This window comes from Ischnura elegans, chromosome 4, assembly GCF_921293095.1.
Source record: "Ischnura elegans chromosome 4, ioIscEleg1.1, whole genome shotgun sequence".
Taxonomy (NCBI): domain Eukaryota; kingdom Metazoa; phylum Arthropoda; class Insecta; order Odonata; family Coenagrionidae; genus Ischnura; species Ischnura elegans.
The window spans coordinates 122,611,514-122,638,130 of NC_060249.1; the positions used below are offsets into that span (position 1 = coordinate 122,611,514).

Here is a 26,617-nt window from a genome sequence, read left to right on the forward strand (position 1 = left end):
AATCCCACAGTTTACCCCGAAAGAAAAAATAAAATTGATAGAAACACTCCTTAATTTATTTGAAATTTTTCTATGATCCATTATCTATAAAAATATTGATATTTGTGAATGTCAATAACTTCTATTAATGTCATCTTGCCAAACGGCGCCGCACCGTGCCAGGGCCAGTTACTGGGAAGTAAAAGTTTCGCACCCAAGACATGGCTATGCAACATTCATTTGCTCCGGCATATTTCTTTGATGCCCATATATAATCTATACTACATAAAAATCATGTATTTTCAGATCATAGAAAATTTTCAAATAAATTAAGGAGTGTTTTTATCAATTTTATTTTTTCTCTCAGGGTAAACTGTAGGACTAGATAGTGTTTAAACATTTTCGTTATTTCACAACAAAATATGTGTTACAAAAATATGCTAAAGCCATTTTATTAATCTTCATTAAGTTTACAACTTATTGCAGAAGATGAATGTTGTAGACGTAGTAGTTTTCCCAAGGTTGAGTTAAAAAGTTCATGAAGTTGACAAAACGGCTAATTTTATGGTGCGCGGAATCATTTATTGCACTTATGTGTCTACATTTTTGAATTTTCATGAAACAAAAAATTAAACTGAAATGAGAATAAAATTTCCTTTAAAATGACGTATTAATCATTATTAAGGCATGTACTGAAATCCAGATATAAATTTGTAAAGTACAGCGGCACATCATTTTGATGCCAACAGTAGTGAATGAACTGTACGCTAATGTGACTCAGGGAGTTGAATGTTTAATGTATGTGGCAAGAATAATAGATGGCATTTGAATATTGAATGGCAACATATTGTTCCAGGAACATACACAGGTTGTGAAAGCTGATAAAAATAAGGTCATAATAAACTTTACCTTCTTGGTTTTGTTTGTTTCTATGTTTATGGCTGAGTTTTATGCTTAATGGGAACCATGATCATTCTAATCTATGAGCAGCCAAATAATTTAACCATCAGGCATTGTTACTAATTAATATTTTATTCCTGCATTAATTAATATTTCTGCACGATGGGATTAATTATATGTTTTCTCAAAAATTATTTTGAATTTCATGCTATGTTAATTTCAAGCTGTGCCTACTAATTAATGTGAGCATCTTAATGACTGATTATTCCTGCTTGAGCATCCCTCATAATTTAAATGTTATGGATTGCATGTTTGCATGAATATTTTTCCAGCAAACTCTTCTGCAGGAAATTTTTCGGGTGTGTTAACTGGAATGTTGCCTGGTTTAAAGTCAATCCCTAGCGACGACGATGATGGTGACTATGATGAATCGACCACAGTTATTCATACAAGTGAGTTTTCTTTCTAACTTATATTTTTCAGCTTCAACTAACTTACCTATTTATTTTTAGTTAGTAGTAAGTACAGGGACTTGGTGAAAACTTAGTTAGTCACACTGATCGTTAAACAAATATATGACCAACAAGTCAATCATACTAATATATGTATGGATCATACACATAATGTTTTTTTTCTGAGTACTTTAGGTAAAGTGTAACCCTTGCAGTCATTCATTTGGAATAATTTTCTCTTTTGTCTAAGAAATTATTCTTTTGATATTTCACATTAACTGTGTTCTTATGGGCACTGATGCTAAAAATATTTATCATTTTTCATTAGGTAAAAACTTTGGTCTATGCCCATTTTAATGGGTAGATTTACCTCAACGGCAGAAAGAAGCCTTTAAAAGTCATCTCCATTTTGTCATCGGATTGAATAAAATCCTTCCCTAACTTATCCAATCGTTGAGTCAGTCGAAAGGGTTGCTCTGAATCACGCAAATTACCCATCATGCTTTTACTCGAGAACTGCCTCCTTCTTTATTGAGTGATAGGAACTTACACAAGGGTCTCCAGAGAGTAGAACCATACAGATCAGACACAAAAATAAAAATGGGGTATTATATATTTTCATAAATACAATGTTACAATACATTTTAGTGGACATTACGACTGAAAGGTTAAACCAGTACACCATGGGGTACCCAGCAAGGGGGCAGCTGCTCCCCCCCCCCCCCCCACACCCCCCCCCTCGAAGCAACAATCGTAAAGGTCTTTTAGGAAATTCAGGAATGGATTGAAACAAAAGTTAAAAGTTTTCTACACATTTTCTTTAAACCTACAAAGTACATATAAGACATTTGACTAAGATAATTTATTTTCAAGCAAATAATTTTTTTAAGCTAATAAAGCGCTGTAGTAATTTTCTTAAAATGTTGTCTTCATTTACCTTTTCCATGCTAAAATGTTACAACTTAACAACTTGAACGACCATGGCTTGCCCTCCTCCCTGTAAGTAATCTTTTGTTCTTACACAATGACAATGTCAGACTGGTACTTATACTCTCCTTTATTATGACTTAGCACACCATAACAAGATAACGACTGAACGCTCTTAATACAACAGGAGAAAACTTGCTGTGTCATACTTACATAACAAAATATGCACGCTTTTTGCAAAAAACAATGACTGATCTCCTAGCAGAAACAAACATTAGTTTTTCGATCTTGGACACACTATTAAAAAGTTTTGATCCTGGGTACGCCCTTGCAGTACACCTACGAATGCAGTGAATTGACTCTTACCTCACCCAGAAGGGCAACAGGGCACCTTGTCAGAATTTTAGGGAGCATAAAAAATAACTCCATTAAATTTTCTCAAGTATTCTTCAACCAATTGAGTATCTTTAATGCTCTCCCTTCATTGGGTTGTGCTTTTGTTTGTAATTTAAATAACTCTTACGTTTTCACTGTATGGGGTTGACTGAAGATTTTTGCTCTGCGGTGAATGTGTTGTGGTGAGGGTGAAGTCATAGGGTTCATGACCCCTCCCCATATTTTATCAAAAATTACTAGGGATGGACGGATCCAGGATTTTTGTCAGATCCGGATTCGGATCCGACCCTTCATTTTCGGAGCCGGATCTTTCGAATCAGATATTTTCGGATCCAAATGCATTTTAAAATTCCTGATGCTGAGATTACCCCGATGATTGTTCAATCTCTTGGGAAGAGTTACACTATGTGCCAGTCGTATTTCGCCTTTTTTATTTTCCACGGCTGAAATTCTGCTACATAACTTCGGATCCAGATCCGATGTCTTCCGTGACTTTGGATCCGATGAAGGGCAATATCCGCGGATATTTGGATCTGAGGTATCCGATCCAACCATCCCTAAAAATTACTATCAATTTTCATTTGTTAAATAGTTTTTGTATCCTTGCGATGGAGTGCAGCGAGTTTATATGCAAAGGCTCCAAGTCCCAAACGTGACAGAAATTTTAGTTGTATTTATCGTGGAGCGTAGCACTCCCAGCAAAAATTTTACACGGGAGATTGTCAGTCTTTCTTGTGGGAGTGTTCCACACTCCGTGGACCCAGGTCATAACCCCACCCCCCAATTTGGATGCTGAATCCACCCCTGGGTGAGGTGGCATGTAAAGAACTTTGCCCCTGATTCCCCCACATCTTTGGAGTGACCCCGTCATAATGCCTTCATGCCCTTCTCCACCTAAAAGACGCCATTATTTCAAGGGAATGGTTGCAGGGGATGCTCAGAAAATTTGAGACAGAAACCAAAGTAAAAATTGCTGATAAAATTATCATGATTGGATTATCTTAATTTGAGTACATATTCATTTTGGCTTTCATCTTATAAATAGGATAGATAATCGAAATTCTACTGTAGTTATTGTTAATGTAACAATTGCAAATACAATAATATATTCCTAGTCAAGCTATCATTCTTTAAAAAATTATTTAATGGTACAATTAATTGCTTGAGAATACTTATTATTCTAAATCAATGAAAATAATTACTTTTAACAATTTTGATACAATTCGGTGATATCTTATTTGTAGGCATCCTACTTCACATGTGGATTTTTTTTCTTTTTCAGGCTTATACCCAAACAACCCAACTCGAAGGCCCGGCAGTGGAAAGTCGGGAGGTGGAACAGATGGTCCTGCCATCTATGCTCCAGATGATGCGGACAGCGGAATGGTTGCTGGCATCACCATTGGCATTGTCCTGAGTGTGATACTGGTGGTGGGATTGGTGAGTGATTGTCTCATCATTTTCCATAACTGTAGAAGTGCTTCAATTTTGAAAGGTGCAAATATTTAGAGTGAGTATGGTTAGTAGGTGAGAGCTTTTTAAAAAAAAAACAGAGCTGATTAGAACTGCCTTTCAACGAAGGTTTTTTTTGTAATTGGGAAGCTGAAAGTTGTCTACCAGTGTTTTTGTGGTACCTAATTCGTGTTGTGTGCAAGCCTATTGAAAAAACATTGAATTATGTGAAATTTATATGCCTGTGGCCCAGTAAAGGGTGAGCCGTACCCTCACCTATCCTAACCAACTTCAGTTTGAAACTCTGAGAGAGTGGATTTGTGCCATAATATGTACATATATGAATGAAGACACTGAAGGCAGATGACTGAGGTGTGGAGGTTAAAACATGGCACAACTGAAATCATATGAAGGATGCTATGGTATTTCAAGAGGTCAAAAACTCCATCATTTTGGATGTTTGGAGGCTTACATTAGTCGTTCCCCATAAGGGCTTTTGGTCACGAAACTTAAGCCGTTGATTGAGTTTTTGGTCAGGTAGCCTAGCAACTTATGTCACCTTAATTTCCATGCAGAGCGTCAAAGTTGTATGTATTATATTTTTCTTTTAGAAATTTTAACTGGAAGGATAATTATGCATCTTAGCATGGTTCATAGAGGCATCTGCCTGATGGGTGAACAGTTTAACTTTGTAATTTTCACAGGATTTTAATGTTTTCAACTCATTTCGATTGTCATTTGCCATTGTCGAGCGTATTTTACATGTTTCAATGGCTGAACAGTCATTTTTAGCCTGTTATGAAAATATTACATAATAAAGTCTGGAAGCTAGCGTAGCATAGTGTATATCTACCTAAATGCCGTTGCTTCTCCGTAGAACTTCGTAACAAAGTTCTTTTTGTAAATGCCAGGACTGGGACTTAGGTTGTAATTTTGTAATAACAAAAATTTCATAGTGACGTTAATTTTGCTATAGATTGGATTAGCCTTTTCGTGAGGAGCAACAATTTGCTTCATAGTAAACGAGAACTTTGTGATAAGGTTGTTGGTATTAACAAGAGTCTACTTTACTGAGCCAAGCCCTCACATGCCCAAACCAACTTTCTGGTTAAATAAACAAATTAGCGAGTGAGTGCGTGTACGAATCATTTGTCCATGTGTTTCGAAGTTGTGATGACCCCTTTCTCTTCTTTTGATTTTCAGATGGCATTTGCAGCTTACAGGCACTTTTTGCACAGAAATGTCACGAGTATGAATTTTGATAACCCGGTGTACAGGAAGACGACAGAAGACCAGTTTTCTTTAGAGAAGAATCAGCTGCACCCGACGAGGATTTATCCGTCCACGGTGGGAGAGGAGGTAAGGGCCTTTGGTGTGGATGGCTGTGCGCTCAGATAAGCCTTCTCTCGCTGCGCTGATTGACGGCAGCATTCATTGAGAAAACAAAGAATATATCACACAAGACACCTTGACAACAGACTGCTTTCGTTGAGGAGGCTTTTGTGCTTCTCCCTCATCTTGTCATCCAATTGCATTAATTCTACTTTATGAGTGAACATGTATTTTGCTAAGCAAATATTTTTGAAGCACTTTAGTGTCAGTTATAGAAATAACATGAGAGATGGTATTTGCAAAATGCCTACATGCAGCATGGACGAGTATCAGTTCCAAAAAGCCTACAAAGAATGAGTGTGAGGCTTCATCATTGATTAATTTTGAGTGAGTGCATATTTCACCAGGCTGTTTTGTTTTTTGATAGGAACATACATCCATCTAAATGCTACATAGTCAACCGAAAGAGAATTATTCTCTTGGATTTGATGCTTTATTGCCAATTTTGAGGACACATAGATGCTTATTGAGTATTTAGTTGTAATTTTTTTCAATTTTTGATTTTATTAAGTGCAGATAGGAAGTAAAACTTATGCCATTTTCCTTTCCTGCTTTCTATAAAATAAGCTTTGTTTAAGTAATGCCCAAACTGCTTAATTATCAGTGCAGAACCAGTTTTAAATATGATTAATTCAGCACGTTCAGCAAAGAGTTCTGGCTCTCTGCAAGTATTTTTTGCAGCTATGAGTCCAATGACACCATGATAAGTGACCACATATTTATCATTTAACTTTTTTCTTCTTCAAATGTCTTCGGAACCTTCTTTTCTTCAAGAAAGAATTCCTTTGCCTCTACCAATATTCCTGGATTATCCTCTATCATGACAGTTGATTTCCATGTTATTTGGAGTGCATATTACTGGTCGCTTTATTTGCTAGTTCATTGCTGTGACCTATTCTCAGAAGCCTAAGTGGAAAGATAAAATGTTCTTAGGAAATAGAACATTCAGTTCGCATAGTTTCTTTGTGTGTAGGGAGTCTAATTTTGTGAAGAATCCTTCTAACACATGCAAAATGATAAACATGTAGAAACCCTTTCCAAAGAAATGACAGTGAATGCTTTTTACCACCCATGTCTGCCGTTTTTTCATGCCTGTCCAAGTGAAAATGGGAGATAATTGATAAAAGGAATTTGTACTGTGAACCTGTGGTGAGTATTAGCCATGCATGTCATTGAGTACAGTCAATCGATGTGCTACACCTGTTCTTTTCTGTTACCAATCCAAATATAAAGGCATGACCCAGATTTCCGGATATATTCCTATCAGGCTTCCTTACCTCTTGTAGACTTGTTAGCATTGTAATGAGAGTCTTCATAATCTGTCCCAAACTCCAGGGATTGCCTAAGGGTTTTAAGCCCCTAAATCTCTTTTGTGGAACTTGATTGGAGCAAATTCCAGCCAACTGTCTTAAAGATGCATGAGTAGTCTTGAGTAAACATGCCAGTTAACTGAAGCTGTTGTATGCTGTAGACATAGACTCGCATATAGTGTAACGTCTGTGCCGTATCTTTCAATTTTGGAAAAAAAAATTGTTTTGTAAATGCTTACCTGTGTTATACTGCCAGAGGAAGCAGAGGCTTTGCAATTTTTTGTTTGCGTGGTGAAGTTACCTAGTGCCCTTAAAGGTAATCATGCGAATGTTAAATTTGAATGTGTTGAGTCAATTGTTATCCTGTACAGAAATTTTTTTAGTCAGTATAAGTGACACAAATCCAAAATGTGGCTCCACCAATGTCAATTGACATCAACCCTTCACATAGCTGTGCAGAGGGCTGGATTTAGGATGTGGGTGGCCCATTTCGATGGGAGGCTCACTGTTTAAAGCATTGCAGTTTGTAGTTGCAGTTTCCAATGACACAGCTTGACGTGCCACTGGTTGCGTTCATAGCTACATCAACAATGCCAATGGATAAAGTGTTTTTTTATCAGCAGCATTAATCAGCGTTACATTGCCCCCTTGTCCTGAATTTGCGAATGATTTCGCATAGTATTAAATGACTATCGTATCCGCAGAATTATGAAATAGGATCGCCGCTGCGTTTTCGTAATAATTCCAACACCTCCTGTGATATGATCCCATGCTCCCATCGATAAAATTATGTCTTCCGTGAAACACTAAGTTCCGATTCAAAATTTCATTAGCGCATATCATGCATTTTTCAGTTTTGACCCCTGGACTAAGAGACCACTGCTTCACCGAGCGCATGAAATGTTCAGCGAGCTCAGGCTGTTCACCTACGCTTTGAAGGGTCTTTTTAATCATTTTCCCTCGACTGATGGCATGCCAGCAGTAACGCAAGAGGTGATGCTCTCCCATCCCATCGACAATGGGCCTTGTTTAGTCTGCGTAAATCACGAGGAAGTTCTTACAGTTCGGTTTACCAATAGGTTTAATTTGCATCTCTCTCACACATTTCACATGCAAGTCGCATATCCCCTGGGTGTGTCATCTATTGCATCCATCGTGGAATATTGTTGGAGTGCCCTTAGTTTTGTCCCTTAAAAACGCGTCAAGTTTAGTAACAATGGAAAATTTCTTATTCTTATAATACCGTATTTACTTGTGTTAGCCAATAATCACATATCATTAATAATAATTAATATTATATAAATAATATATTAATAATTAATAATGACATCGTGTAATATCTATTAAATTCAATGCTGTATGAATTTATTTTTTTTAAACTGTGAATGATTGTCCCACACAGCACGAGAATTCGCATACATAATGTATTTACCAAGGAAATTGATGTATACTGTACATGATGTATTTTGTAACTTATTAATGCTGTATTACAGCAGTATGATGCAGGGATTTACATTATGTATATTGGTGTATCTATACCGATATAATGCATAAACCTGTGAGTTCATTATAGCTACGTAGCATTGATACTGTTTTGTTGTTGGCTGCATGGGATATCATGTTCAGACTTTAGATTACAAATTAATGTGATTAAAATTATGCCTTGTGTATTCTGCACACCCCCATTTTTGGGCTGGCTCGCGAGGAAAATAAAACTTCCTAACACTTTTTGGGTGCGGTCTAATATATATAGGTACTCGTGATTCGTTGCTAAATCAATAAATTTACGTTTCCATGATTAATAAGGTTAAATAATGTTAGAAATGTAATTCCTGTGAAGGTTTTACTGGTTTCAATGCTAAACTCTGGAGAAATAAACGATAATAATTTGAGGGAAAATGGAATGCAGCTTACTTTAAAATTTGGAGGATTCGTGTAAGCAGCGAACCCCCATTTTTTTCACTGGCATTTCCAGAAAATAGGTGTGCGGCTTCTACAAGTAAATACAGTATAGACGTATCATCTATATTAACGTCAATGTTGATGACTACATGTTAACCAAAGAACAAACCAGCTTCACTTTGAATCCCTTTATATACTTGGTATTTTCTGTTTTTCTGATTTTGTAAGATTTACCTCTGTATTGGCGGAAGTCTCATGTTTGGTTTGAGTCCCAGGGCCCCTTCGGTCCCCCTTTGTTTGATCGGGTACTAGCTGTGCATAGTAACTGGCTCTGGGCCAACCGTGACTGATATGCTTAAGGTGGTGACAAATGGACATCTGACATCAGCAGACTCAAAAATTTCAGTTCAGGATAACATCAACCCCTGTAACACAGATGACTTTCCTTTTTGCTGGGGACGTTGTCTTTTTTTATAATATGTGCAATTTTTCAGAGAAAATTTAATTTCCTGTATCCAGCGTTCCTTTTCTCAAGGTTCATTCCTTTTCTAAATAATGGGAGGCAGGGTCAGCATTGATCAATCAAATTGCTATCCTGGAAGTCTTCAAATTTTTTATCCAATGCTAGGCGGTGACCATACCCACTCATAAGATATTACTGGAGAAATAATGAATCATGCGAAAGATTAAAGGGGATATTTTTCATTCACATGAAATAAGTCTATGGATTCATTTTCATTTATTGCGAAAAAAATTGATTTCCATTGAATAGCTATTAAATTCAGTGCTGTATGAATTTAATTTTTTTGAACTGTGAATGATTGTAGCATTGATGTGTTTTGTTGTAGGCTGCATGGGATATCATATTCAGACTTTAGATTACAAATTAATGTATTAATTTACATTACATGAAGTGACATAAATGTGTGATTTACGGTGATACTAATGAGTTGTTGGTATGCATATTAGGTAATCCTCTTGATAAGTTTCATTTGTTTCAAATTGATTTTTTATGTATACATGAGATTCCATGGAGATCTCAATTTTTTTTTCTAAAAATATATTAATCAATACATAAAAGTAAATGAAGGGCATTAAGGACAAAATAAAACTATGTTGCTTTCTTGTTGAACGAGAAAAAAATCAAGCCTTTTGTTCAATTTACCATGCACATCTAATTATTATTCAAGCAAATTTTTCAAATTTTCCTGCTTGCTTTCTGAAATTACCAAACTGGTGGCATTTTTTACGGTTGCTAAGAACCTTTTCATGGATGTATTTTGATCAAAGCTTACGCAACTAGAGGACTGCGTATATGTCATTGCTGAACACAACAGCACTGTACAATCGCTGGCCTGCAAAATATCTTTTTTTCCTTCAATGTAAAAGTATATATTCCAGGTCTTCACTTTCTCCTCACAAATTAGTGTAGTGCATGTTTTTACCCAATTCCATGAGCATATGAGAGTATATATACCTGTATTTGTATCAGGTAGAAGATATGTCACTGTATTTTACAGTATGGTGATTTTATTCTTTCGTTTTTATATTGCCTCTCTATCTATTGAGAGAGATGCCTATATTTTCCATGAAGTTGTGTCCATTATTCATTTTTCAGGCGTTTGAATAGCTTCAAATTAATTTGTTATTTATGAAAGTAAACCAATTAGATTTTTTAATAGATTTAAATACTACTTTTTTGACACTCATTGTTTTCAATGGGCATATTGATGAACTACTCTTAACTTGATGAACAGCTGAAAGGAAGACATTCATTTAGTTGCAAAGTCACTACTAGTTATGTAGAGCATTCCTTTTGTGATTATTATCAAAGTTTTGAATTTTTTTAGTTTAAATCTTATGGATATCTTTTCTCCAAACCAATTTTTATGATAGAAAAATATATACATTCACCTCTTTTCATTCTACACATTCATGACTATTTTCTATGAATTGTTTCCTGAGAGGGAGGTGATAACTTCAACACCCCCTTCTTTTTTTTTCCCTTTCATTGGCTCTACATTGATTTCTCATTTTTTTGTGAAGTTTGTTCTTTAAAAAAATTGTAATTACCTTTTTCCTATCATTTTAGGCACAAGAACCCTTGAACAGTCCTGGAACAAATGAATATGTTTAAGAGGTCATGAGCTTGTTCAGGAGCTCCCGTTAAGTTTTTTTTGGGGGGGGAGGCACCATGCGGAGATGTGGGGAGGAGAAAGAGTTGTCATGGCAACTGGACCTGATTATTTGTGAATGGATGCCCATTCTTGCCATGCATTCTCCAGCGCACTCTCTATAGTGATTCTGGCTACAGCGCAGTTCTCCCTCGGTGACTCCCTGTTTGGCTAATTTGGCCTCGCAGTGGGAACGTTTTTTAAGCTATTGGGATACGACTATCCTTGTGACAAGATCCCATGGTGGCCCACTCGGAAAAGTTGTTAGGAATCCCTTGAGGGCTAAGATGTGCGTGTGTATGTGTGTGTGTGTGTGTGTGGACATAAAAGGGAACAAAGTGGTGAGTGATTGTGGTGTTTAGCTGTGTCAGCCTCTTTTGAGTTGCTTCGTTGCGTGACGAATGTCGAGAGAGGAGGCGGGGAAGAGAGACAATGGTGCGTTGGGTACGATTGTCGAGGATGATCTCAGAAAGCAAGATGCGCTGGAGGCAGCTTCCCCACTCGACTGTCCTCCTTCCTTTGTTGTCATGTCCACAGAAACGGAGTGGCCAGGCAAGCTGCCGGCTGCCTTAGCTGCAGGTGGTCTGGATTATTGAATGAGTACTGTGTTTAATCAATCCAGGATTGCTGCCAAAGATATGCATGATTTCATGTGCCCCTGATGACGGAGACTAAGAAGGGATGCCGCAGTTATGATGACTCGAAAGTTAAGCCCTCGTCCCCTGCATTGTTATGTCCAAATGTGTTGTTGTATGTGACCATCCTATCCCAAGCACTCCTTCGAGAAGCATTTACGAAAGGAATGCAATGATTTTTCTCAACCAAAGCCCTGCGTAAGTGAAGATAGCGGCAACAATATTTTGTTGGGTGATAATTTAAAAAAAATTCTTTTCACTGTTTGTTATTAATCAATAAATTCTTGAGTGCCAAAGTCAGTTGGCTCAATATCAGTAATGTGGATAAAAATAGAAATAAAAAAAACCAAGTCATGAGTGAAGTATAAATTGTGTATGCATTATATGAGTGATGAGAGTACGATGTGTTCCTCTTAGATTCCTTTTCTCCACTGTAGGTGTCCCCTGAATGTATGAAACTGAAGTGGGTGCATTGATATGCGTTTTTGCAAGCGAGCACAAATGAACAGTTGTTGGGATGGTTGTGTGAGTGTGTGCATCGGTAAAAGCGTGAACATTTGTGAGCAAGAGAGTAACTGACCAATCAATACGTCTTGAGTTGGTTTGTTGAGAGAGCAAACATTTCACCCAGGCCTTTCCGTGTACAATGTATTTCCTTCGTTTAATCTCCTATTTCTTTTGTTGTTGAATTGTTACATTCCCTGTTTGAGTGCAATCTGTTAAAATGTTTTCAAAAATTTATTTAGGTTCACCTGATTAGTGATTCATTGTAGACCACTGGAATATGTTCAGGGCTTTGTTTCATTCATTTATGTGGTGATTTTGCTCCATCCATTCCCACTGCAAAGAAAACTTTCTCCAGTGTTCCGAATAATCTATTTTTTTTTAATACTAAGCAGTCTCACTGTGCCATACTAATGGACAAAAATGGTGGAAGAGGATGGCATCAAAATAGTTTTGTAACTTTTTAAAATTGCTTTTGCTTTGGTCATATTATGGTAGGCAACAACTCTGTGAGTAGGCATTTTACTTTTGCTTTGCAGGAATGACATTATTTAATGAAATGAAACTATTAATTATGTATAATTCAAAATTCTTGTTTGGAAGCTAAATTCAGAGTTGTGAGATATGGCTTCTTGTTACCACGTGACATTTGTATCAAGGATAACTCCTCCTCGCAAGAGCACCAGTTGCATTTGATGCTTATTGAGAAATGAGAACTTAGACATTGCCCAGAAAGGAGCAGTAGCTACTTGTGGTTTCCTCTCTCGGCCAACATCAGACTTGTTTAACAAAAAAGTTCATTACTAAAATTGCTCTTCCAATCGGTTTAGAAGTTGGTGGAAAACTTTATATTTCCCCGTAAAAATTTTATTTTTATTTCTTTGAAATTCGACGCTGTTATTTCAGTAATTCAATTATGTCTATTGAGACAGAACTGCATAATGTGCTCAAGTATTTCTCATTAATTTTCTGGGAGAGGACCCTTCACATATTTATGCTTGATTATTGGTCTGAGGGAGATTTCGTCCATATGTCATGCATACTGTGTTATTTTTTTATAATTGAAAGTAAGAGGTGATTATTTCAGTTTAATTTATGTGAAAATTAAAGGTTATTCTGATAGTTTTTCGATGTTTTATTTCTGAATTACTCCCTTTCTTAAACTATCCATAAATTTGCTTTAACCTTTCTTTGAGCAAGAAATCATTCTACATAAATTGAAGACATTATATATTCTCTCTGCTTCTCATTAAAAGACATAGGTACTGACTTAATGCCCTTGATTCAAGGTTATCAGTAGCGTAGCCAGGAGGGAGGACCGGGGGTTCAGACCCCCCCCCACCAAAATATAAAAGCACAATTACATATTTTCCTTCATAAAAGAAAACTTAATATGTATTGAAAAATCATGAATTTACCAAATATTTCTTTAACAAATGAAGTTTTTTTGATTATGATAAGTGTTGAGGTTAGTTCAAAACCCATTACTTAGTACCCTGTTTTTCAAAAAAAATTTTTCCCCTGATTTTGAACCCCCCCAAATGATATTCCTGGCTACCCCACTGTAGGTTACATGCAACACAATCTGTGTGTGCACGACTGTATGCATGTAACCTACAATGATGCATTGGGTCTGTAGAAACCTGATTAAATCACACAATTTGTCACACAAATTAAGAACTTGTTTAATGAGTGCTTGCCTGATGACAAGATGCACTACGCAACACCCCCACATGCTCTGGCAGCCAAAACCTGTCTCCCTGCGTAACAATGAATGCCATGTGTCCTCATTGTCACCTTCGTGACCAACTGTGGCTTCAAGTACTCTAGGCAACAGTGTCAAAAGATTGGCGTGCATTGATGGAAGGGGTAGGCCCCTTTGTTATGCGCATGCCGCAAGAAGAAAACACCCGCTGGCCGGCATTGGGAGCTATTGTGCCCAGCAACCCAACTACTGTGGCTCGAATGCTTTCAAATTCGCAAGGATCATTTTGCCCAACGATTTGAAGGGAAATCATTGACGTGTTTACCTTTTTGACCCAAGCATCAGTGATAGACATTGAGGATGATGTATGGAGGTCTGCCAGATTGCAAGAAACGTTCGCCATGGAAAGAAATGGACAGTACAAAAACTTTTTTTCAGTTCAATCCATTATGTTGTTCCACCTTACGCCACCAAATGGAGTTGAACTAATCTATAAAGTGACCATCCCATGAAGCATTTTGGAATGTTACTCCAGTTTCCAAAAAAATAAGGGTTATTTTGTTGTCTTCATTGTGATCATACGGCGTCGACTTTTTCATTAATTTTAATTGCGACAAGCATAGACATGAGACTATATTTTTATCATCATAATGGCGTTTAAGTATTTAAGGTATATAAGGGCCATGGTTAACTACACAATTGGTACAACTGGTAAAAAGCAGGTAGACCAATCATGGAGTTGCATCTTAGTCCCCAAAGAATGCCACAATGCCATTGTGGGCTAGCTATAGCTCAGAGAAATTTTTAATTTTAATCCATTTTACTTAATTGGATTGATATTACTAATAGAATAGTGTAATGATTTATAAAATATCCCTCAGAAAGCCATAAAAATCACAATTTTAAACCATTTATCTTAAAATTCCGAAATTTACTAATCTCGCACCTACCGCTTATCCTGGTGGGTATTCCATACCCCCACACACCCCTGTTTTAGTTGCAGCTAAGCCCCCCAGCCTTAATTCCTAGCTGCGCCCCTGATGGGATCTCCTACAGGACTCCTGAAAGATGAGTTGTTTTTAATTACTCATGAAATAAGATAAGTTAGATATAAATATAATTAGGTATAAATTTAGATCAAAACGGACCCAATGACATCAGGTCACCCCAAATTCCACACAACGAGCTCTCTCATGAGTGGTAGTGGTGGTAGTGCATGTAAACGTTCCTCAAGGTTCTGATATCAATGAGATCCCCTCATTTGTTTTAACCCCGATATATTTTAATAATTTTAGCACTATTTAGGGAAACATTATAAATATTTTGAAAGTTTAATAATGTTAAAAAATCCATAATGAACATAAAGAGTTCATGTTTCATGAGATATGATGCATTTGAAGGCATTAAATGATTTTATACGAGTAGCAATAGCTGTGTTTGTTCTTGATGCTCTAATGGGGATAGGGTTCATCGTAAACGATATGAAATGATAGTCATATTTCACTGTTCTACTTTGATTAAAAACTACAAAATATCATTTCACTACCTACCATTCCATTTTCAAAGAACCACGGAAAAATAAATAGAGGATAGATGCACGATATTCAGAAAATAAATTGAAGCCGAAAGGAGTTAAGGATGCTGAACAGATTCCGTGTTTTTGGTACTTGTGGTCCTATTTATTAATGAATGAAATTTCAACATTGATATGACTGTCTTGATGATTAAAAACTTTTTGATTGACTCAAAGAAAGGGAGATCCTCCTCAAGATGGATTGGATTCTCAAAACTGTCACAAAATGAGTTCCTTTCAAGAAAATTTCCATTCTCAGAAGCATTATAAAGTTTGTTGGGGCTATGTCCTGGCAGCTCAGGAGATGCAGTAGTGTTACAAAGGTGATCCTTGGCAAGAACTCCCATAATATGCTGAGCAGTGTGGCTCAGAGCATTGCCTTAGTGAAGCATCAAGGTGACATCGGTCTCCTCACATGCTTTGATAACCCTTCTTTTCAATCTGTAAAATTGTTTTAGGAAGGTTTGGTGTGTCTGCTATTCTAAGTATTGAAATTGCTTAATAGGGAAACTTTGTAGTACATATGTAGGTGGCATTTCCTCACTCTTGGCTGACAGAGGACCTCCAACTTAAAGTTCATCGGCTACCTCCTCTCGCTCATCTACAACGGGTTAAACACTCACGAATGCGAAAGGGCTTATTCCCCTAAGCTCCAACAATGATGTGTCAGGGTGCACATACATACAGGATGTCCCATTTATCTTGACCACCCAAAATAACTTTTTTTCCAGTTGCAAATTCAAAAATGTGTCAAGCAAATGTTCATTAGCCGTCAGGGGGACATTAATCAGTATGATTGCCTTCCTTGTAGCTTTGTTATTTGCAAAGATATGAACAGGAGGAGTTATAGGAGATGAAATGAATTGCCGAATAAAAAATATAGGGTGCCATTTAAAAAAGACATACCGCTGTTGATATCTTTGTAAATAACATAGCTACAAGGAAGGCAATTAATGTCCCCCTGCGGATCAATGCTGATTAATGTCCCCCTGATGGCTAATGACCATTTGCTTGACACATTTTTGAATTTGCATCTGGACAAAAAGTTATTTTGGGTGGTCAAGATAAATGGGACACCCTGTATATAGGTGTGGACTTTTCTTTGATTTGTGCACAAAAGTTGACGGCATGGTTCTCCATCATTTGAGCCTCACATCAGGTACGTAGCTACAAAAACTTGCTTTGGCAGGAGCTTTGGTGGTGTACGGCTTGCCTAAAATAATATTCTGCTTTCAATACACACATTGGGAAACCATGCACAATATTAAATGCGCTCTGTATTTCGTGTGCAGAATGTTGCAGGAATGAATCAAGGGGGATTGATCCCCCCCTGAAATGAAAAGAAAATTAGATATTACCTACTTCATGCTCGCTTGGTGCTCACACGACGATCTTAAATAGCGGCGCAGTGACATCTAGTAGTGAGTGGTGATAGTACGTAGTATCACTACTCACTACTAAATGTCACTAGATAGCACGTACTAGGCCAACTACGCAAGCAACAAAACTTCAGGGTCGTGTTCGAATTGAATTAAGAAATAGTCGATAGGCTTATAGATTCCAAATACTCTCAAACTCCTAAAGATCTTCGCAACACTGCCTATTTCCACATGTACTCCTGAGAGGACTTTCTCTCCTCTGAAAACGCCTCAAAACTTAGGTATTTAAGAAACTCTACAGGCCAAGAAAGACTAAGCGGTTTGGCTTTGATATCAATCCACTGCAGAATTGACATCGACACCGAGGAGTTAATTAATTTGTTCACAACAAAGAAAGCTAGAAGGCTAAAGTTAATTTTATAAAAATATATTTGTATTTTCCTTTAACGGTTTATAATAAATGTGTATATTTAACTGAATACGCTATTTTATTTATCTTATAAAAATAATTTTATGTTTGTCTACTATTCCATAAACCCCCCCCCCCCCCCGAAAATCTTTTCTGGCTACAGCCTTGGCATCAGAGGATGATCCCATCATCAGATGTATCACGGGTAGTCTCCCTCGAGGGGATAAAAATTAGGAGAGGGGTCTGAAGCCTCTCTCCATTGGCTATGTACTGCTTTTCATTGCAGCTATTGGCACATTGGTGGGGTACTCTAAAAGAGAGATTTAGACACTTATAGAGCTGGAAAAGAAATACTAAATTGGCACCAACCGATAGCTGAAGCCATCTATGATCTGTGATTAGATAAGCAGAATTGTAGAGAAAAATGTCGGTCATCCTCACCAGAAAGAATTTGCATTTCTCAATAGTTTTATTTAATCGGTACAATGCTACTCATTGTTACAAAGAGATCAAGCCCCTGACAAGAATTCATGGCAGTGCCAAAATATTGAGACAATGCAGGCAGTTGCCCAACAGCCCCCAAACAATGGTATCACGGCAAAATTAGCAGTGCCGAAAAAAAAACTTACAGTACAGTACAACAATTCACCCAACCACCAATTTTTTCTGCACATATTGAACAAACAAATAGAAAAAAAAAAACAACTGCTTTGGTTACAAATGTAGATATTAAAAATTTGTGGCACCGAAACCTATAAAAGTGTTACTAGACTATTACGTCCTGTCTTAACGATTAATGAGTGCCGGAACAGTATTCCAGCATCATGGCACCACTGGTGCAGCTAGGAATTTCGTTCGGGTAGAAGGGGTTCAAAACCAGGGGGGAAAATTTTTGAAAACCAGGGTACTAAGTAATGGGTTTGAACTAATTTTAACACTTTTCACTATAGAAAAAACTTCATTTGTTAAATAAATATTTTATTTTTATTTTTTCCCAAACCTCCGAATACAGCTCTCATAGGCCATTTTAAATCGGGGTATTCAACAAGTTCAACAATGAAACGCACACGAACAACCATGCCCTGGGTAAGGGGAACTTACCCAGGCGGGACTCGAACCTGCGACCTCATGTATGGCAGGCGAGGAGTTTACCCCGCCGCCACCGAGGGCGGCGTTTAGTAAAGTCATGATTTTTTAATATTTTGTTTTCTTTTATGAATGAAAATAATAGTGTTCTTATATTTTGGGGGGCAAGAGGGGTCCGGACCCCCCCTCTGGCTATGCCACTGACTGGCCCCAAGGCTTTGAGTCCCCCACAGGGATCTGGCATCGAGTTTCCTCCACACATTTTCTTCCTCTTGTTCCGTCTCCCCTCCCTGAGAGGTTTTTCTAATAAATCCTGCTCTGCTTCACAAACCCATTTTTGCTATGGCGATCATTCATCGCCTGATGATGCGTCCTGCAACGGACGCGAAAGCTTGCACCACAAAGTGCAACACGCAGCTGCACCCGGAAGCCGTTAGCAACGATGCCTCTCGCTGCGAAAACCTACGTTCAAAGAAACCCATTTTTGGTTCACCTTGGGCAAGGTATATGCATTCTGATAGTCACTATTGAAATTTTTATATCAAAGCATGGAGCATCGGGGAAGTCACTCACCAGGCTGGCAGGCCACTTCAGGGGACACTTGCAAATGCTTTGGAAGGCGAAGGCTAATAAAAACTTAGACATACATGGAGAACCAGTGGCGTAACTATAGTTCCTATAGGAATATGCTTCGGGCGGGGGTTGAGATGGCCTGTGGAGCCAACCCCCTACCCTCACAGGCAACGAGGGGTCCCGGAACATTTTTGAAAAATGACCTGCCTGTAAGTACATTTTACATCATTTTGGCACTAAAAATTTAACTTTAAGCAGATGCAGTTATTAAATGACAAAACTAAACAATGGTTTAAAATAACTTATTCCTTTGAGGCTTTGGGGGAATCTAACCCTTCATCCCCCCAACTATAGTTACGCCACTGCGGAGAACTCCTCGTACATGAGATCGTGTATTACTTTTCTGGGTCCCTTTTTTTACCTTTCAAAGGATCTTAGGTAGTAAAGCTTCAAAATTAATATCCCCAAAAGTATATTTCATAAATGTATTGCCCAGTGTATGGAAGTGATTCATCAGCAATTGGTCTGCAAGATCTGTGTCTGATAGTCTCGCAAGAGTTATGACAAAAATAAATACTTGGCCACGTTTCATGTCAATTATAATCATCATTGAGCTTTGTCTTTTATGACCTTTTGAAATCAATTTTTTTAAATCCAAAAGCAAAGGTAGAAACAAAAAAATATAATTAACCAATTGACGAAGAAAATCAAACCACAAGCTAACTTCTTGTGTATTCAACGAACTCTCTCCCAAATCCATCCTCCCTAATTTGGGTGTGCAGAAAGTTGTGCAGAAAGGGATGCGCTTCCGGGTCCGTTGACTGCACTCGTTGCATTGGAGATTGAACCAGATTGAACTTGAAGTACTGCGGTACTGCCACAGTAGGCCCTCAACGATTAAAATCCGTAGCCATCTGTTATTAAGGCGGCGAGTTAAAGCTTTCCCTCTTCCACTTTTACCAACCCTCAAAGTTAATAAATATTTGTATATTAAAGGAGGCCATGTTAATAGCGTAGAGTTTATATTATTTTACATATAAATGTATACAATATACTATATTTATCGGAAATAGATTGATCAAGCACTAAAAAAGTCTGGAAATTGTATATTTTTTACTCCTCTTAGAAAGAAAATCATTCTCATAACGTCAAAAAATATAATATCTTCATAGATCGAAAGCCAAATTAATTTAGGTACGATTGCTCATAAAAATGCGATAAGGTTGCAGCAGAACTAAAAAATAGTATTCTCTCAATACTAATGTTCAATCTTTGATGATAACATTAAATATTCCCGCAAGATCTGATAAATTCCATAATAGTCTACACGGAATGGAAGGGGACAAGTTCGCCCAATTGTTCTAATGCTCCACAGACTTTTGCTTTAGGATTTTGAAGTAAGAATCCTTGTATTTTTTAGCTATTTTTCCGATTAACTTTTCCAATGCCCATGCAGATATCTGTCCGGTACCTGCCATTATTAATGGCAGGTACCGGACGACGGTTTTCAGCCGATTAAGCCTCATAACAAACAACGTCATCTTTGATCGAGGTGTAAAACCACAAGGTCAGGATGGGAAGGTGATGGTGATACACTTCCGATAACAACATTAACTGACATATGCGAAACGAAATCGCATAGAGAACAGAAGTGTCAACTGTTCATTGTGGAAAGTGATGATGATGGAATATTTCTAATTATCAGTGAATTCAATATGGCTATGTTAGGGCTGTTAAATTGACGTTTTAATTATGTTAATCTAATTTAGTTGCTTCCTAGGCTTGAAACTGTAGGCAGTGTCAGCTACGTCTCCGTTGTATTTGCCCTCACTACTCAGAGATGTTTTCCTAGTATTCGTATTCTAGCATCAATGCTTACATTCCAACTTTTCGTATTAGGGAGTGTTCATGCGTCAGGGTGTCGTAGATGAGGTTTTTCGTTGCTATGCCATGCTTTTAAAGACTAAACGGAAGGCAATTTTCAGCATTTAAATGCTGCCATCAGGAATACCTGTTTAATTTCTGGTAGCATTGAAATTCAAGATGTATTTTCCTATAGGATGGCCGAAAGTGATAAATGTGCCCCAACTAGGGCTAAGCTCAATTCGTCAAGTAGTGTGCAATAGAGACAAACTGTTACTTGCTATATTGACGGACGATTCTTTGTCAATATGGTATTGCAAAGTGAGTATCAGATAGATTTAGACTCTTACTTTTAGGCAATAGTATGCTGATTTGTTGTATGGAGACTGTTTTATTTTAGTGCATTTATTACTCCTGAAAAGTTACGTTTATGATGTTTTCTGCGGGGCAGGCAATGTTTCTTCTTTCTTGGCTTGTAATTCAGTTTTGGGTTATCTATTGAGAAGGTCAGATATATGATTGCCTTTTATTAATATAGTATATCTATTCGTTCACAGCCTTGTGTACCAATCGTTTTGTATCGGAGATCACAAGAATCTGTTGATGATGTTGGGATGAACGAGTTGGTGGAGTGGAGACCTGATTCATCTATGCTTGTCGTTGCCGTGAGTTGAAACTGAATCCCTATGATCTGACCTCATACTTTTGTCATGGAAATTATGGCAATCGAAATTGTGTGGAATTGGATTGAAGTGTAATTGAAATTCTGGGCCTTGACGCAGTGCCTCAAGCAGCTACTGGACTAATGACTGCAGTTTGAAATTGTTCGCCTGTCAGTTTGTTTTGAACGTATGACTGTGCTGAAGTTATGTCTGATTTGATTTCTAATATTTGAATCTTATTTCTTCTGTAAAAGCATCTCACGTCACAGGCAATCAGTCATTGTTTTATGTTGGTATAACTTCGTAATAGACTGGTTCTGTTGACCAAAAACCATTAATAAGGAGCGTTACTCGGTATTAATAAAATATTGTTGGGGATGCCCTCAACAAAGAGCTCCGTCACCTGGACTTTAAATTCTGGTGTTTTTATGTATTTGATTTTGTTTTAGCTTCCTATTGGTTTTATTTTGTCCGAGCATTATCATATGACTCTTCACAAATTTTCTGATCTTGATAATGAAATGAAAAATAATTCATTTAAATGTCTAATTTGATGGTTATCATTATTTTTTACTTGAATTATATTGTTACACCTTTGAAAAATCTATGTGGTGTCATTGTTTTTGGTACAGCAATATGCCTTTGTATTTTACTCTAATGGTATTAATCGTTAGCTGTATAATTTATCTCTATTTTTATTCTGAAGTTCAGTGCTTGCCTAATTATCAATTGTTATTATGGTCAACTCAAAAGCCAATGTATCAGCCTTTGGCCCAACGAGTGTCAATAACTGACTGTGATGTTAATGCTTTTTATTTGCTCTCCATCAGTACTTCTCTGAAATGGACACTTTTGCTCCATATAGCATGCATTTATATTGAGGCCATGTTGGAGTGCCTTTGTAAGGTTGTTTTAGGTCAGGGAAAAGTCAGGAAATTTAACTAGATCGTGGAAAGGCCAGGAAAAAGGAAAAATCAAATAATTTCATCCATGGCTACTGAGACAATTAATATCATTGTTCACAAATCAAAAGAAATACTGCACTGTCGGTTTGCATTTTTGATGTGGTAAGATGAGGAATATTTGCTTTGGGAATTACACTTATTTCTTATGTGAACCATCCTACTGGCTCTTTGTAGGAAAATGTCTGTGTTCCTTTTCAAGAAATATGCTTTAAAAAGAGCTATATGTTATATTGACAACTACTCTTCAAAAATGTAAAGTAATGGTCAATAGGAGAGTGCAAAAATAAGTTCAGAGAAATGAAGATTTTGTTTCCTAAGGAAAATTTGTGGATAAATCAGGGAATTGGAATTCAGGAATCATGTAACAAACCTTTTTTGGCATCCCTTTAACCTTTACGTAAATTACAGTGTGTTTATTGGGATGGGATAGTAAGACATTATAAAATAAATGTATGTTAATGTGTCACTTAGTAGCTATTATGCTTGAGTTCAGACCCTATATAAAATGAAATCAGTAGAGGATGTTGTTTATGTCCACTTTTGTTTGAAGTGAAGGGTCATGGTCAGGCCTGGGCAGTATTTCCAGTACAAGTATTTTAAAATACATTAGTATTTGGTATTTCAAGGATAGATTTTTGGTATTTTCACATTATAAATAAAAAATACATTTGTAAAATACTTTTGAGGTAGCTCTGATGACACCTCTGTAACTTTATGCTTCTGAGATTACTTGATGAGTAACTGAACGATTGACCTGTGGAGTAAAAGGATTTAGTCCTCGGGGGTAAAATATTGCAATTTATGCATTTTTGTGTCATCATTAGGATCGTTTTCTTCATGTTTGCTACCATCCATAATGTGCCAGGGCGGATTATATTTTTTTAAGATCTCTTAGCTTCCAGAGAAACGTATTTTGTATGTTAAAAGGTATGTAAAGTACGATTTTGTGGTTTGTTTTTCAAATACCCTAGGCAAAGGTATTCTGTATTTTGCATTTCAAATACTCTTCAGCCTGTATTTTGCCAAGCCCCGGTCATGAGGTTGATACAGCACTGGTGTTTTTCTTCTAGCAGATGTTTGGCTAAATGGGATGTTTTATCGTTGTTACGTATCTTTCGTACTCTCTTGCTCTTGTTCTGAAATACCTCCCCTTCTGCGCCATAGACAATCATGAGTCACAGCTCTTACATCAATGCCGTACACATATCTGCCTGATCTTGATTATGGGAGTCAATTCTATAGGCCCTTTTGCTTATTAAGGTCCTTAAATTGGTGCACATGTAAAAGGAAGTCCTGTAGGTGAGTGGTCGGAAACCAGGGTTCCCCCTCAACTGTGAAAACCTTAAAACCGTGAATAAGCCGTGAATTTTGTCTACCGTGTAAAAACCTGGAAATAGCCGTGAATTTCGTCACAAAACCTTAAAAATCTCTCAAACTTGATTGTAGAACTACTATAGACGGATTGGAAGAAAAATCGATGTTTCGATCATATTTCAAGGCCGAGTCACGTGCTGATACTGTCCAAGCATTTATCTGCACATGTGTTTTCGAAGTGCAATTATTAATTGGTCTGTGTGTGCCATGACTGCACATTGGCCTTAAGCCTGCAATGTGGTGGATGGCAATATGTCCTTTTTTAAAATGATTGTAATTCTATGGAATTCTTTGTAGTCTTTGAGTCAAACAGTGAAAAGCAGCCATTTTGTGGGCCATAGAATGGCATGAGTCACGAGGGATGACTCGAAGTGCGTCGTATTTGGTTCTATTAAGATTCTGAATTTACGTTTCTAATCACAAATAGATTTCGTAAAATCTAAAGAATTCAGCTTTCTTTTTGTAATTGTGAATAGAGTTTAAAAGCATTGAAAACACCCCAGCTTGATGATGGCTCAAAAAAAGCACAAAACATCGTCTGCATCATTAAACCAATAAAAAAGTCATTTAGTGTTAAAAGTTTCTTTTCGAAACTGTTTATGAATATCTCTGAAGAAAATTTGTGCCATTCTTAATGGTTGAGAGAATTTTATTTGCCATTGGTCAGGTGCGCAACTAGGAATTAAGGCTAGGGGGGGTTTTAGGAGCAACTGATATATGGGGGGGTAGTATAGAATATGGGAGGTGCGGGTGCCCTCCCCCAGAAATTTTTTAAGATAAATGGTGAGTTTTACAGCTTTCTGAGGGATATTTTATTAATCTTTACACTATTCTATAAGTAATATTTATCCAATTAAGTAAAAAGGATTGAATTTAAAAATTTCTCTGAGTTCTGAGAATATGTATTTTTAGCTGAATTTCCACAAAGCCATATAGCCATAGAAGTGTTTGGAAGTTGGGGGTCGGTAGTCTGGAAGTAGGTTGGAAGTTTTGGCTGTGGGTAGACTCCCTAAAGTCTAAACTCCGCATGTGCAAGTGCCCATATCTGACCCAGCATGATTCCTGAGTGCTGTAAGACTATTCTCTTTCATGCAACCAAGTCGCAGCTAATAACCCTGAGAGGTGAAGAAATACATTGTAGGTAATTGAAGGCTTATGAAAAAGTATTGCTGATAGTTAACGGATTTAAAGGTTATCATAGCATGTCATTGTAGTCATAAAGTTACTATTGTGCACAAATTGTCATCAAGAAGGTAAATTGGTTATTTTTATGGTGCAGTGGGCTGGGATAGCCACTTAGATTTTTTATCATCCGCACCACATTTTGGCAAAATTCTTATTGGACCACATTTTTGTGTACGAAAAGTTATTGACAATGTTATGGGATGAAATGAAAATAAGCTAATTAGCATTTTCAATGTCTCTCCATTTTCCTCTTTTATAACATCACTGAATGCATCATGATTGAAAAGTAAAATGTTTTAAATTTGTTAATATTTAAAATATGTTGAAGCACAAGTTGTCTGAATAATAATTGTGAAGAGTCGGAATAACATATTTGTTTTGCATTTTTTCATATGAGAAAGATATGAGAAAGTCAAATTCACATGAGTAAATATGTCACAGGCCCTTAGTGATAAATCATGTACCTACTACATAACTGTAACTATGATTTTCTGTCTCTCTTTCTTTCAGACATCTGTTGGGCATCTGTTGTTTTACCACCTGTCCAGAGACAAAGGAATAGCAAAGAAAAATGGACTGTATGAACAGAAAGATTCTCCCCGTCAAAGCCTTCGCAGGGACAGTGCTGAGCTCTTCATTCAAGAGGCAATACCTGCTCTCAGTCTTACCTCGGTGAGTACTAGTGGGTAGCCTTGGCATTAGTGTTTTGAAGTCATGTTTAGAATCACAAGTATTGCTACTTCTACTTATAAATATCTGAGATGCTATGTAGAAAAAATACCATAGCAGAATGTGTTAAACTCTGAATTACCAGGGAATTTTATCCAGGAAAATTTGCCTTTGTTTATTAAAAATGACAGTCATCGTAGCCAAAATGCTAGACAAACAACTGATCTACTTGCGATTCACCCAAATTTCATGTTTTCATCTTCAGATCCCAGAGTTATATGCACATATTATGTGTAAAAAAATCGTATAAAGCCCTTCCCCAGGGCTTAGGTCGGCTGGTCGGCTATCGCCGAGGGCCCTGAGCTTAGGGAACCCCCACAATGCTGGTGTCTATCTTGAAGCGTATATGAAAGATGTGATAAAGAAAGACTCAGATTACTTGAACCGATGCTTTTATGTAATTTTCAACGCTCTGTAATTTTCTAAACTTCGTCAAAATTCTACGGTCTCATTAATTGCTTTATGTACAACATATTTGTTGTAAAAGATTATACAAAAATAAATAAAATGAAGTTGTCAGAAGACAAAAGAGAACCTTGTACTTTTTTGAAGGAGTTATTCGTAAAGGTTATGTTAGAGGGTTTTTAGAGCTCAGTGCATTTTCAAGTAACAAGTTCACTAAATAGATAATATGTAGAATTATTACTACATTATTAAATTTTATTAGCTGTGGAATTCTTACTTTTCATACTATTTTTTACTATGAAAGTGCCATTTTTTATTGACTTCTATCTAGTTTTTGAGAGCCAGAGGAGCGATAAAATCCATTTCCGGACATTTAATGTCCTAAAATTTTCAGTGGGTGGACCACTGAAGTAAGTCAGGAGCCCTATCCGAGGGGCCTCAAGCGCTCCAGATCGCCCCAGCCTTTCCCCCACGTTCATAAAGCACTCCCCCAACAATATCCTCGTTTAAATGCCAGCAAAAGAAGTTCTTGATGTCAAAGTGTTTTTATAGTCTGAAAGAGTGTTTTTTGTCATGCTAAGATGTTTGTGGCTTTTTTGAAGCATAGGTATTTTATTTTGATGTACCCTATACATTCATGTAATTTCTCCTGGATGGAATAATTAAATTAAACGTGAAACACATAT

At 37.1% G+C, this 26,617-nt stretch overlaps 2 protein-coding genes across 6 annotated transcripts in view; both read left to right on the forward strand.

Moving 5' to 3' along the window:
- The window catches only part of LOC124157990 (low-density lipoprotein receptor), a 223,772-nt gene extending 210,624 nt beyond the window's left edge, over window positions 1-13,148 (forward strand). For 3 of the 5 annotated variants that reach the window (XM_046533124.1, XM_046533123.1, XM_046533126.1), the window contains 4 exons: window positions 1,212-1,331; window positions 3,937-4,094; window positions 5,310-5,465; window positions 10,803-13,148. In XM_046533124.1, coding sequence (XP_046389080.1) covers window positions 1,212-1,331; window positions 3,937-4,094; window positions 5,310-5,465; window positions 10,803-10,847 — 479 coding nt within the window. In that variant the 3' untranslated portion in view covers window positions 10,848-13,148. The remainder of the gene's footprint in view (window positions 1-1,211; window positions 1,332-3,936; window positions 4,095-5,309; window positions 5,466-10,802) is intronic. The other 2 variants (XM_046533125.1, XM_046533128.1) reach the window with 2 other exon arrangements.
- Window positions 13,149-20,383: 7,235 nt separating this feature from the next.
- Window positions 20,384-26,617, forward strand: part of LOC124158235 (guanine nucleotide exchange factor subunit Rich) — a 48,364-nt gene continuing 42,130 nt past the window's right edge. Inside the window, exons 1-3 of the mRNA XM_046533424.1 lie at window positions 20,384-20,932; window positions 21,169-21,276; window positions 25,308-25,469. Coding sequence (XP_046389380.1) covers window positions 20,792-20,932; window positions 21,169-21,276; window positions 25,308-25,469 — 411 coding nt within the window. The 5' untranslated portion in view covers window positions 20,384-20,791. The remainder of the gene's footprint in view (window positions 20,933-21,168; window positions 21,277-25,307; window positions 25,470-26,617) is intronic.